General features: G+C 39.0%; 2 protein-coding genes across 7 annotated transcripts in view; both read right to left on the bottom strand.

The window, feature by feature from the left end:
* Positions 1 to 13,669, bottom strand: part of EOGT (EGF domain specific O-linked N-acetylglucosamine transferase) — a 147,585-nt gene that overhangs the window by 35,940 nt on the left and 97,976 nt on the right. The window lies entirely within an intron of this gene.
* Positions 272 to 12,741, bottom strand: LOC117002459 (NEDD8-activating enzyme E1 catalytic subunit). 5 transcript variants are annotated; one of them, XM_033071584.2, is made up of 18 exons: positions 12,681 to 12,741; positions 12,522 to 12,563; positions 9,717 to 9,837; positions 8,713 to 8,793; positions 7,112 to 7,194; positions 6,470 to 6,550; positions 5,822 to 5,865; positions 5,472 to 5,536; positions 4,655 to 4,810; positions 4,434 to 4,536; positions 3,871 to 3,984; positions 3,022 to 3,075; positions 2,598 to 2,634; positions 2,437 to 2,518; positions 1,846 to 1,946; positions 1,650 to 1,713; positions 1,493 to 1,547; positions 272 to 1,045 (listed from the first exon to the last, which is right to left on the bottom strand). In XM_033071584.2, the coding sequence occupies exons 1-18, from the start codon at positions 12,698 to 12,700 to the stop codon at positions 957 to 959; spliced, it is 1,392 nt and encodes a 463-aa protein (XP_032927475.1). In that variant the 5' UTR covers positions 12,701 to 12,741; the 3' UTR covers positions 272 to 956. The 5 variants fall into 5 exon arrangements, with proteins under 5 accessions (XP_032927475.1, XP_032927477.1, XP_032927478.1 ...); XM_033071586.2 differs by having other exon boundaries at positions 12,670 to 12,723; XM_033071587.2 differs by having other exon boundaries at positions 12,691 to 12,708.

Genomic DNA, 13,669 nt, shown 5'->3' with positions numbered 1-13,669 from the left:
CCCCTTTTCCACTTTGTACCCATTATTCCTTGTGCTATCCCCCTATTTCCCCTCAGTCAATTTGTATCCATTAATCCTCATCCTTTAACTATGCAGTTCATGGTTAAAAATTTATAAACTTCAAACACAGTTAACATACCAGACAAGAATTCAGGTTCTAGCACGTGGCACTGCTTAAGTCTGACTAAAGCAGCCAAATGATGCCCCAGATTTTTTTAATAGACACTATAAATACTCTTCAATGTCCACAGAAAAGCCACAAACTCAGGTGTCTTTCTGATTTTTTTATTAATAAATACCTTAACAGCACCAATGATTTTGAACATAATCTTGCAATGCTGTGCACAGCGGCTGCTTGGGGACAGTGAGGAGACACATCTGTATTTTCATGTACAGCTGATCATTTTCTCCTTTTGTTTCTTGTATAAACAAAGCCATCCCTTCCATATTTAACACCTTCTATAAAATTGATCAAATCAATATCAAATAAGAGGGAAATGCTCATTTTAATCTACTGCCTCCTTTGGTTTAAGGTGACTCAGTAAGTCTCAGGAGTGCTACAATTTAAAACCAGATCGTCATGGCTCCTTTTAAAAATATCTTCTCTTTGCATATGTGTGTGCACACATGTTGAAAACAAGACTTTTGGCCACCTTAAAGTTCCATGTGTTTGAAAGTACATTAGCATGAACATTTTGACAACAAAACCAGAGAAAAGTGTATTTCTATACATCAGAGGTCTGTACATGAATAAGCATTTATACAAATATAATCCACCAAATATTGGCTTCTACATACAATTCTGAAATATGGTGATTCATTTAGATTTCCTAACCTCCAACCATGCTGGCACTAACAGGAACATTTCAAGCTGCTTTAACACCCACAGAATATGTTTGTTTTATAAGGTGGGCACAGATTTCTCTTGCTGTATTTGCACTTTACTTATGAATAAATTAAGTGGTAAAGTGAAGCTTGAACAACATAGTCTGTGGTGTAGTAACATCAGCAACTGCAAGTTCCTGGCCATCCACAAGCCCCAGTTCTGAAACAGAAAGAAAAGTTTAATTAATTTAATTAAACCCATGTGCTTTGTCTTTTCAAGAAGCCAAAAAAAATAAGAAATGCTATTCCCACAAACCATAAATATGATGAAATAAAGCTGCAAAAAGCTCACTGGCTAAATTAAAATTAATCTAATTAACCAGGAAACAGACCTTGCTGAGAAATATATATGAAACTCTACTGAAGTGTGTTTAATTTACAGCAGTTATTTTGTTGTTTTGTTGCAATGTTCTGTGCATCTGCCTGCACTTCACCTTTAAACAACTGATACACCTGAGAAATGTGGAACTAAAATTCAGTATGTATTGAATGTAAAAGGAAGTGAAGCACATCCTACCGCAAAATGCAAGATAAAGCTAAATATCCACACAGGTGTGAAACTAATTTTCTCTAACTTCAAAATCTACACCTGACAGATCCATGATACCTTTTAGTGTCTTGGAAAGATTTGGCCTTGTTCGTTCTTCAATTGAAGCTACTGTCTGCAAATTAAAAAAAAAAAAAGCCAATTTGTTTTTATTTTCAAAGTCAGTGAATTTAAGTAATTTCAGAATATTAAAGTCAATTATGTATGTTCAGATTACCTGTAAATAAAGTGTTTTATTTCCTCCATACATAGTTGCTGTGATTGCAGGAGATTTCATCTGCCTATATACAGACATTTCAAACAAACAAACAAAATACAAACCAGGCAATCAGGTTAAAAATACATTTAGAAATTACCTTTTTTAAGCACTAAACCAACAAATTATCCAATTAGTCAGAATGGTTGCAACTTACAATGAAGCATTATTTGTCAAGTAATCCAGGATCTCCTGCAATTTAGCTGATGGGGAAATCTCTATGTTTTGGGGAAGCTGGCTGCAGGCTGGACAGTTCTCCTACCACAAAACAGCACAAGAATACACATTATGTTAAAGATGAAATGCTGCTAGTAAGGTCTCAAAAGTCTTTGTGTTGTGTTTTTTTAACGTTTTAGCTCTAGAAATATTAATAGTTGCAAATATTAATGACAAAATTAATTTCCTTCTGAAATCTGTCACTGATTGACTCCCAAGAGCACTTCAGTTTTTATGAATGACAAATTTCATCTGACATAAAATCCAACACTACAAACTTCCAGATCAGTTTTTGCCATCACCTCTTTTTGAGACCTGCCCATGAGTCATCTTAGGTTTGAGGTCTTATTTTGTAGTTCTACTCTGCAGAAGCAGCAGACCATTAACACTGTAGTTTCCTCTTTTTAAACTTCAGAAATATTATTATTCAGTGCTAGGGGCCAATTGATCTAATACTGAAGTTCAGAAACAGACACAAAGTGCATAAATACAAATCAAGGAAACAATCCTTCAAGCGTTTAATGGCACTTACCTTTCTTTCAGCTTCAAAACTGTATGTATACAATCCATCCACATCATTGAACACCAAGTAGTTGTTAAGAGGAACATAAGCACTGTAATGACAAATATGTCAGTGTTGATAGATGGCATTCTGCTGGAAATCATGTCTGTTATGAATAAGAAATTAAATACCTTGTGGCTATTTTAAAAACTTCAGTGGCGCAAACAGCTGGAATGAGAAAAAAAAAAAATCTTCATCTAGCAGACATCACACAGTTGTGCCAAAGTGACAAAAACAATCAAGTATAACAGTCTATAAAGAGAAAAATAAACGTCTGAAGGTAGCTGGTGGTTCTGTGCATTAACACCATAGATTTGGCACTGATCTGAGACTATGTCAAGCCTAAGTCCTGTGATTTACTTTCCTCCCCAGTCTTACACAGCATTTATCCAGTCACATACAGTTTCTATAAGGAAAACAGAAATGAGACTGTAGGTATAAATCAGACACATTTAAAAATTACTGTTATCCTATCCAAGGTCTCAATTCCAAATTGTTGCCCCACAAAACTCTCAAGTCAGTAAAGCAGAAGTGAAATGAGTTCTTTCAGCATACCTGCAATTACTGCATTTGTAGAAGCTACTGCTGGAATAATTCGTTTAACCACCCCTGTAAAAACAAAACATACAGCTCTGGGTTTTCCAAGAAACTCTACTGAGAGACTACTTTTAGAATAATTAAAAAGGGTGGGTCCAAAAGGACTCTGAAGGACACTTTACAGTGTTCAGGAATTTCTATAACAAACATGTATAATGGTTACTGCTGCAGTACTTGGGCACTTTTTTTTTTATTTTAGGAATGGATCAAGCACACTGAAAAAAGCAGGTATCAAACAAAGAGAACTACTGAACAAACTCTGAAAGCAAGTATTCTGTATTTAGCACTGAAAATTAAAACTCTTCTGTTTAACTGGAGAAATGCACAAAAGAAAGACAGTTGCAGTTAGTGTTTAAAATGGTGATTAAATGAGTGTCAGCGTACAGCACTTGCATTTATCAGAGGCAGGGAGAGCAGAGAGGAACAGATGCTATAGACTTAACCAGCCTGAACTGGCACAAAATGTTGTTATTGCTAAAAAAGACAATCAAGTCCTTTTGTTTCTACTCTTTGCCCAGCAAGAGTGGTCACTGTGTAATGTAAACTGTGGAGCTGCTCCAAGTTAAAAATAAAATAGCAAAAAGAATGTTCAGTTTTATCCCAGATAAGTTCCTCTGATTCATCACGAATGCCCGAACATCTGATTTGTCATAAAAATATTTATGCTGGCACAGGAAATGAGCTGCTTGTTTCTGATTTAAGGCTGAGAACTATCTCAGCACAGCTGCCAGCTTAGTCATAACAAACACAAAGAATGCCAATCCAGCCGAGGTGCAAATGCCACAAGTTGAAATGCCATCCCCTTACCTTGGGTGAGTCTGTAGGTCACACCTTTTATATTAAATTGTGATGCTCGTTCTAAAGACTTCTGGTAAATCCACTGTATATGTTCAGGGTCATCTCCATCCAGTGCAACACCTTCTACAGTAAAGAATTCACAGATAAATTGCAAGGTCTTCAGAAATACAGCATTCTTTTTGTCTTAAAAAATCCCTGTTTTAATTTAAAATTAATACCCTGTGAAGCTATTGAAACTTGACATTTTGAATAACCAAAGTATTATTTTTACAAAAAATAGTTTTAACAAATCCTATACACAAACTATCATCACTACACAGTTTATAGAGCTATTACAGGTTACATTTTAATTCAGGAAAGACACTGTGCAGTGTGAGAAACATGACAAAGTATGGAACTGGAGAGTGAGTTCAAGAAGAGAAAATCCTTCTCCAGCTCAGAGGAGGCTTAGATTCAATATGACAATGAACCACACAAGGTTAAAGAAGCAGGATTTATTAAAAGCATACACCCAACTCAAGTTAATTAAAAGGAAAAATGTTCATTTAGCAACAGTACAACACATTAATTACCTCCAAAAGGCTGTTCCTTTGGCCACTGCAATATCCTGACATACTCAATGCAATGCTCTGGCAGTCTGGGCATGGATGCAATGGTGCACATGGGAAAATTGACCTGGTTGGGCAGGGGAGGAAAACCAGAAGAAATCATGATACCTTAGGTGTAGCACTAAGAAAAGAAACCAGCAAAGTAGAGGAATATGAAAAAATGGCAATTTCACTGGCTGAATTACCTGTGGTGGGTAAAGAGCAAGTGTGCACTCCACACACGCTGTCATACCAGGAATAATCACACGAACATTTCCTTTGAAACCTTCTGTCCCTCCATCTATTAGAGGTATGATGGAACTTGGATCCAGAACACCATCTTCATAATGCAAAAATGACATCTGACAAATAAAGGGGGAGGGGATGTTGGGTTTTGTATGGTTTGTGTTTTTAAACAAGTTGCAGAAAGATAAAAAATCCTAAAATTTTAAAGGTACACCAAACTGAGTGCTTAATATACAGTTTATTTTAAGGGTATATAAAACACTACCTGTTTGTCAGTGCACAGAACTTTACTAACCACCTCCACCCTCTACCTTACTCCCCTGATAAATGCTATTATTTGCTATATGTGTTCTTATAGCTCATTAAAACAAATGATTAAACTACCATCTTTCTGGTCACTGAATTCTGTAACAGTGCATGATAAATACTGTTTGGGTAATGAAGAAAAAATGCACAATGAGAGCACCCAGAGCAGCTCTGGAGCTTTCTTTTGTGATTTTCAAAAGCTGACTGCAGAATGTCACAAGCATGTAACCTAGCTTTGAAATGATCTCTGCAGGGCACTGCACAAATGTTGGCTAACACTTCTCAAGAAAAGGGCAGGTAAGAGAGCGTGCATTTCATCCTGCTCACAGGAATAAAACAGAAATAGGTACAGAAAGCTGTGAGTTTCAACAGCCCTCATTCATTTCCATGATACATTCTACAAAAGTATGTTTAATTTCAGTCAACTAAACTCAAACAATAATGAGGCATTAAGAAAATGGAAAACTTTACCAGCATGCCATTTATCCATCTTCTTGCAATTATAGAGTCCAGCCCACAAACAATAATATGGAACTCTAGGGAGAAAAAACCATTATTGAAAATCTATACTAATGCAGACTTCCTAAGACAAGCAAACTATTCTGTCCATAACAGGGACAGTGACTCCTTAGCCATCCCCTAGATTACCTGTATCACAGATATATTTACATTTTGTCTACATTTTACTTCTACTTCCAGTATGTTGTGGAAGACTAAAATAATCAGCAAGCAAACTACCAGGAAAAGCAATAAACAGCAACATCTGCAAAGGTCCCCTAAAGCACCAGTGGGTGTTTGTCAGACAAACAAATTCCACTTACGTCGATAGAAGCTTTCATCCATGTCTTGAATCTTTTTAAAATACCTGAATGCAAGCCCAGTAAAGGAATACATTTATAGTTAAGTTTACTGTTTTCTATTTGCTAACCTAGAGCCAAAATATTATCTAATTTATTACTGTAATTCTATATAACACCTTCTAAAAAAAGATGTGATCTGAGATTAAATTCCCACAGCTGAAGCTGTAACATCTCACAAAACTAGCAAAGGGGACAATGCAATAGTCCTAAATGGCAAAGTTCAGCAGGTGAAATATTTAGGAAGTTCAAAATATGTGCTGTCACAAAGTCCTTTATCAGTAAGGGCTGCTCTATGTTTATAAACTAATGCCTCCTACCAGTGCTTACTCAAAGCTCTCTGTGAATAATTCCAGTGTCTCAGTGAAAATTACAATATTGCAGCTGAATAAAAAGACTCAGTGGAAAAATACAAAATAATTTCTGAGCCTTTCCCATGCAGATTCCCTGTATGCTAATGGCATGGAGAAAGAATTCTCAACTCACCAGCTGAATGAAAGTGTTCTTTATAGTATGAGAAACAGCACGGCAGCAAAATACCTTGGACATTCTTACCACCTACAGGGTTTTCTAGGATATTGAAGCCTTCAGGGCTGCTCTGTGAAAGGATACGGTACAACAGCACAGCTGGGAATGCGACTGTTCAGGAACTCTGCCGCAACTTCTGCCTTTGGTCGCCCCACATCCTTCGGTCTGGGAAAAACCCAAGCAATTCCAAATGCTTTATCTGAGCAGATTTTCTGTCCTTTCAGTCTCTACACATTGCAATATCGAATTAAGTGGCTAATTGTTACTTTAGGATCATTTATTTGATTGGATAGTATTAAGGCATCCAACCCAAACCATTCCATGATTCCTTGAAAGTATCAGATGTGAGAGCCTCAGAATTAACTACAGTTATCACCACCAAACAAAATCCAATGATTTTTCACTGTACTTGGATGAAAAAGGTACCAGACAATCTGAGATCTCAGTATGTGTGCATTTATTCCTTGGTGTCAGCTTTTCCATTAGTCATTAGCTGTACTGGAATGGTAAGGAACATAAACTGATTTTCTTCACGCCACAGATCCCAAAATAAGAAGAAATCACATGCATCATGTAGTTAATTCTGAGTACTATTGTGACATGAAGGTCCAGTAATCTTTAATGACCTCTTGTCCAACCAAAACAATGAATACATTAACATGTTTTATTTAGGTACATTTAGAAAACCCCAGAAGTTAAACTGTGGAAATATAAAATATCACTCACCGAAACAAAAACTGTCGATTAAGGTTAGAAACATCTATAGTATCCATGTCAATAACATGGATCTGTCTGAAGCCAGACAGTGCCTGGGAAAAGAGAAGGTCAGCTTCATTGAACAGGAAATTAAATGCACACAAAGCTCCAGAATTCACTCCACATGCCAAAACAGCAACCTTTGGAGGAACAAATGCCTTTGCTCCTCATTCCTGTGCAGACAGGTACATGGGCATTCCTTGTTCAAAGGGGTTTTGTTGGGCTGCTAATGCTGTATTCAGACAGATGGAATTAATAACATTCCAACAGTCAAAGACAAGGCCCTCCTGAAGCAATATTGCTTTTGACCTAATGCTAACATAGGGAAGCCAACAGTAGGCTGATCTGTAAGAGGAAGCTGCACTGTTCCTTCAAGGCTGGAGGAAATCAAAAGGGTCCATTGGGGACAAAAAGCACAGAATTTAAACAAATACCATAAGCGTTTCCATACTTGGCAGGAATAGGAAAAACAAAGTTTAATTTCTTTAAAAGGTTTTTTAAAAAATTCTGTTAAGGTTTGAGCCATTGACCATTTTCATAGCTGGCATAAAAGAGTCTGGCATATTGACCCAGACATTACAGTTCAAAACAAGGCAGCACTCCTCATGGCATTCAATGCTGAAGCAGGTGGCAAGCACAAAAATCACCTCCTATCTAAGAACACACTGAACCTCTGACAGAAGCTCTGCCTCATCTCCATTTGCATGTAGGCCATCACCACATCTAGCAAATAACTTTACAGTAAAATTGCCTTAAAACTGTATTGTGGGTCTGATCTGATAAAGTAGTAACATCAGTCACAAAGAAACAATGTGAACTGCAGTTAAAGGGAAATAAATGCTGTAAAACACAGGGTTTAGAGAAAAGAAAGGAGTTGTGATGTTCTGAAGTAACTCTAAAAACTTTGAGTCATGTACAAAATATGTTTTTTCATTTAAGACTCCATCTTTTTATACATAAAGACTTTGAAACTTCTCCCTTTACATTTTCTGAACAGAGCTATCCCATGCACAACAAGGGATGCACAGAAATCCTTGTTCTTAAATAGAAACATGGGGAAGTAGAGTAATAGTCCAAACTACCAAACTCAAATGGGATCATAACAGTGATACACTGAGATAAATATGAATGGTTATGAGGATAAAAACCACAATAAATGGGTAATTAAACTCTTGCATTCCAAATCACACTTCCTTGTAGCATTAGGAGCATGATTTATTCATGAAGTTGACATCCTTTCCCTAGATCTGGCAATTAGGGACAATCACTAAGGCTGCACATGAACTTCTGGCTCTTCATACAAAGCAGCCTGTTGTACCTCCAGACAAGGTTTGAGATAGCTGAATAAACACCACATAACATATGAAAATACCACCTTTCAAGTACATTCTTCATCTTTATTGTCTGTATCAACATGTATTTTACCCATGTTGATTAGAACTTAAAATTCTAGTAGCTGCATATAACCAAAACTGCAAAATTACTCAGCTGAATAAGATAGTTTTGTCAAGGAAAAAAAGAAAAAGAAACAGAGAAGATTCTAAAAAAAACGGTTAAAACAGAGTAATTACCAGGTTTTTCAGGAGTTCACATCCTAATCCTCCTGCTCCAATAACTAGTACTTTACATGTGCTTAACAAAAAATCAAGGGCCTGCAGAAAACATAAACCAAAAAATTAGTACAATTTGTCCTTTGTTTCATAACCCTTACAAACATTTTACTATAAATTTTCAGTGCTCAGTGAGTTACAGATAAAGCAATCTTGCACTTGCAGGAGTAATTACATATCAGACTTTAACCAGTTGTTGACTCCATGCACTTCCCATACCCCCACTTAGAGAGAATCAAGACCTTTGCTGATATTAATATATTACTTTTATGATTATAAAATTTTTGACTATGAAAATAGCAAAGTCCACTCTTATTTGGTTTAAGGTGATAATACTTTCCTTATTTAAGTATTTCACTGATATATAATACAAAATAAATCTAAACAGATAGACAATGTTGCTGGACAGAAAGAAATGAAAATGTTAAGTATATAATTGCTTGCTGTGACTTGTTTCAAACTAGTAAATAATGGAACAGTATATGGAAAAGGTAACAGGAAAACACTTTCAACCATAAGCTCTGATACAAAATGTACAACAAAGCAGAATAAATACTTAAAACAGCCGACCTACTATACATCTTATCCAGTTCTCAAAGTACTCACATTAACACTAATTTTTACCTTAAGTACAAAAAAATCTTCACTGTATCAAATTACTTAAAAATGGAGATATAAATGCTGCCATTTTTCATGTGAAACTCAAAACCAGCATCATTCATACATTGCTATGTATTTATATATGATGACAGCAAGCTTGAAGTTGACAGGGCACAACTTAAAAATACAAACTTATAAAAAGAACACAACATGTTCTCCTAGGAGCATAATGATCAATTGATTAAAACACAAGCTTTTCATGCAGCTTTAGTACTCACACATTGCTGGTGGTCAGTTAATGAACCTGTTTACATTTATGTGCAACACACTCTACAGATATTTGATGGAAATTAAGTCTTTCTCACTTGAGTGCCTGGCTCGAAATCGGGATGTGTGAATGGTCCAGATCGCTCGAGGAACTTCTTTACATGGTTCCAGCGACCTTCCCAGTCTCCAGAGTCCCCACACCCACCATCAACAGCCATTCTGCACAGAACACAGTAAATTCAGCTGCAAAATCAGACAGGAAAAGCCACACCTCCAACTTTCTATACAAAGTACACCTTAATTATTGACCATTCGTACAAATGCATCTGCATATCCTTCATGGCTGGAATTTATGCACATGAGCATTTGCATGAGTGGGTTTTATTTGTGGGACTAAAAAGCAATAATATAAATATGCACAGAGGGGGAAAACCACCCAGGCATTTTAATAAACCCACAGATTTAACTGTTACTAGTAAAAGTTGACCTGCAGTGAAAAAGGGTCTAGCCTTCTTACTTTATTTGCCTCAAATTTGAAGAGGACACAGAAAAAGAGTTTGTTTCCCTAGATTTTGAGGTGATGTTTTTTTCATCAGTCAAGTCTTGTATCTTTGTTTGACAGACTCATCAGTCTGTAGCTGCAATTGTGAGGCTCTGAATGAATTACAGTAACACACCCCAACATCATCCTCTGAATCTTCAGGGTTGTGTATTTAGACAAGTATTTTGAAAAGACATGAATTTTGAATGTTCACTTTCAAGTGGTACCATGGAATCAGAGCTGCCCCATTTTTCAGGCATCCCCGAGCCTGTCTGCAGTAACAGCCTCATTTGAAAAAAAAAAAAAGAAATGTTTGCAGTTATGTTCCTTTAAATTTTCACGGCAGAATTTTGCATCAAATACTCCACTACCCTTTTCTCCTTTTGCAGGTCACTTTTAATAGCACATAAGTACAGATTTGAATTTTTAAGAGACTCACTGGAATAGTTCAAAATCAGCTCACAAATAATTTTCTACTATAAGATCAACATCTACTTCCCTATTAAATAAAGAGGAGCTCCACTCAATTAATATGATTATGCTCTACATTAATATAAAACTAAGCTTATTATAAAACAGCTCTGTTAATCCTGAGTAGCAGTGTTATCTGCTTTCTTCTATGAAGCACTATGAAAAGCATTTGCCTAACTACTCTTTGGTAATGTTTAGAATTTATTGTAACTTCCTCGTAACTCATCTCAAAACCAAAGGTAAATGTGGAGAAAATATCTACAGTGAGTTCCTTTATCTTCAGAGAATTCAGAATTTGGACAACACAGTATGCTCACAGTAAATGAAATTTCAGGTAACTGGTTTTGCAAAACATTTTTAGTAACAGAGAAAAACTTCTCTAAACTGCAGGAATAAATAAATCATAATTCACCTGCGGTGTCCCTGCCCATAGCAGCGGGTTGGAACGAGATGATCTTTAAGGTCCCTTCCAACCCAAACCATTCTAGGCTTCTATAATTTGATTGCAGACTGAACTCTTCTCATTAACTGTTGAGGGAAGTTACTTACTACATGAGCAGTTAAATAAGACCTACAAAAATTATTTGAATTCATAAGGGTCTTTTGACCTCAGCTGCACTTTCATATCTCCTCTAGTTCTCACAATAATGTGAAAATACACATATTTCACTTAATGGTGTAAATAAACACAACAGCTCCTCTGCAGAACCCCTCATCTGCTGAACACCAGATTTCAGGAAGTGCATTAGGCAAATAAAATGGGTCAACAGACATCACAAAAACTGCATCTATGGATATTATGGTTTTTAGCATTTCTGGAAATAAGTGTAGAAGGTGTGTTTGGTGACATTAAGAACAAATTTTTTATTCTTTCATATAGTCCCTATAAACAGCTACTAATCAGCAGCACACCTTTTCTGTTTAGATGTGCATTTTCCTTCCTAAGTGATAAAAACGATAAGATCTAGTTTCACATTTGCAATTATAGTACAGTTCATTTTTTAGAGCGTTGGACATTGTGGAGATCTGAGAAACATCAGTAACTCAACCTGAGATTTTACGTTTTATTTCAGAGACAGTTTTTTCAAGCATTCATTTTTTGTGCTGTTACAGCATGACCAGGTATAAGAGTTCAACAGCATTCTCATTTATTTCATTGAGTTCTTTTCATTTTAAATTTTGTTTGAAACATCAGAGCACCACAGTCCTTATATTGCTTTAAGCTCAGACTTTTCCCTGCCACCTTCACATCTCCAAAGCTCCATGCTTTTGGGGGACTTGGCATGCACCCTTCCCATCCCACATGCCCAGGGAATTGTGCCCCTTATCCCAACACACATGCACTGCCAGTGACCCTGGGGTAGAGGGACACAAGCACATGGAATGGAGCAGTTAAGGGATGGAAGCAGATGATGTTAAAGATTTCTCAACATTCGTTTTCACGGCCTTTAAGGCAGGTGCATAGATTTTAAAGAGTTTTCACGTGCAGAGACAACTGTTCTGCAGTGTGAATTTTTTTTTTAATTTTCAGCCAAAACTTAAGTCACCTGCTTCTAGCCTAGAGGCCCTCCCAGGTCCCTGACCGGCCAGGCAGCTTTTCCCCCTCTGGTCACCAAGCTCTTCAGCACACCATGCCAAGCTGCGAGCCCGCAACTCCCACCCCGCCCCGGGCCAGCCCCTCGCTCCTCTCCCCGGGACTTTCCTCGCTGCTCAAGGGCCCTGCCCCACCTACGCCACCTTTCCTGGGGCTCCCTCCTGCCTGCCCGCGCCTCCCGCGGGCCCCGCAGCCTCCTCCCAGCCCTCAGCTCCTGCGGGGCTGCGGCTCGCCCTCACCTACCCCCGCCCCAGCAAGCGCTGCCCCTGCCCCGCTCGCCCGCAGCCCCGCACTAACCCATCCGCCAGCAGCTCCTCTAGCCTCCTTCTTTTCTTCTCCCTAAAAGAGAGAGAATAAAAGAAGGGTCAGTATCGCGCTACAGAGACCGGGGAGGAGGGAGAGGGGACCCCGGGCCCGGGGCAGGGCCGGCCGAGCACACACATACAGGGCACTTACGGTTCCTCACCATCCGCCATAGTTCCCTCTGCTTCCCACAGTGCCCCGCGCGGGGCGGGGCGGCGCGGGCCCGGCGGGCTGAGGGCGGCCCGGGCAGCGGCCATAGCGGCCACAGGGGCCGTAGTGTCGTAGCGGCCTTAGTGACCATAGTGACCATGGCGGTGACAGTGGCCATGGTGGCGATAACCGGCATGGACACACAGCGGGGACCCTCCCGGACACCCCCCCCGATCCCTGGCACAAATCCCCGCTCCCGTCCTGCCTGCCCGCACGCGCCTTATCTCCCTTACCCGCCTCTCATGAGCACACTCATGGAATGGTTTGGCTTCAAAGGGACCTCAAAACCCATCCAGTTTCACCTCTGCCATGGGCAGGGACACCTTCCACTACCCCCCATTGCTCCAAGTCCCCTCCAACCTGGCCTTGAACACTTTCAGGGATGGAACAGCCATCTGAGCGGTTTCTCTGCCTCACCACCCCACAGGGAAACATTTCTTCTAATATTTAATCTAAACCTACTGTCCATCAGTTTGAAGCCATTCTCCTTTGTCCTATCACTCCAAGCCCTTATAAATAGTCTATCTTTTTGCAGCCTCCCTTCAGGTACTGGAAGGCCACCATTAGGTGACCCTAAAGCCTCCTCTTCCACAGCTGAGCCATCCCAAGTCTCTCAGCCTTTCCTCAGAGCTGCTCCATCCCCTGAATCATCTTGGTGGCCTCTTCCAGACTAAGAACTTCCTGGGTGCCATGGACCTCCGAGAAAAAGTGTGTGGAAATTATGGTGTGTTAAAGCTTTCAGGAAGGCTGGAACCCAAATGTGATTGGGGCCAGGCTTGGGCTGGTCACTGCCTGCCACAATGGCTTTTGTTTTATGTAGTAGTAGTCCTGGACAGGGACCACTCATAAACCAGAATGAGCACAGGCCAGGAAGAAGATGAGCAGGACTAACTTGGGCTGCGCTCAAGTCTTGGCCTCTCAAACTTTAGAGA

The sequence above is a fragment of the Catharus ustulatus genome, chromosome 13 (genome assembly GCF_009819885.2).
Source record: "Catharus ustulatus isolate bCatUst1 chromosome 13, bCatUst1.pri.v2, whole genome shotgun sequence".
Taxonomy (NCBI): Eukaryota; Metazoa; Chordata; class Aves; order Passeriformes; family Turdidae; genus Catharus; species Catharus ustulatus.
This window is presented reverse-complemented; position numbering and strand designations above follow the sequence as displayed.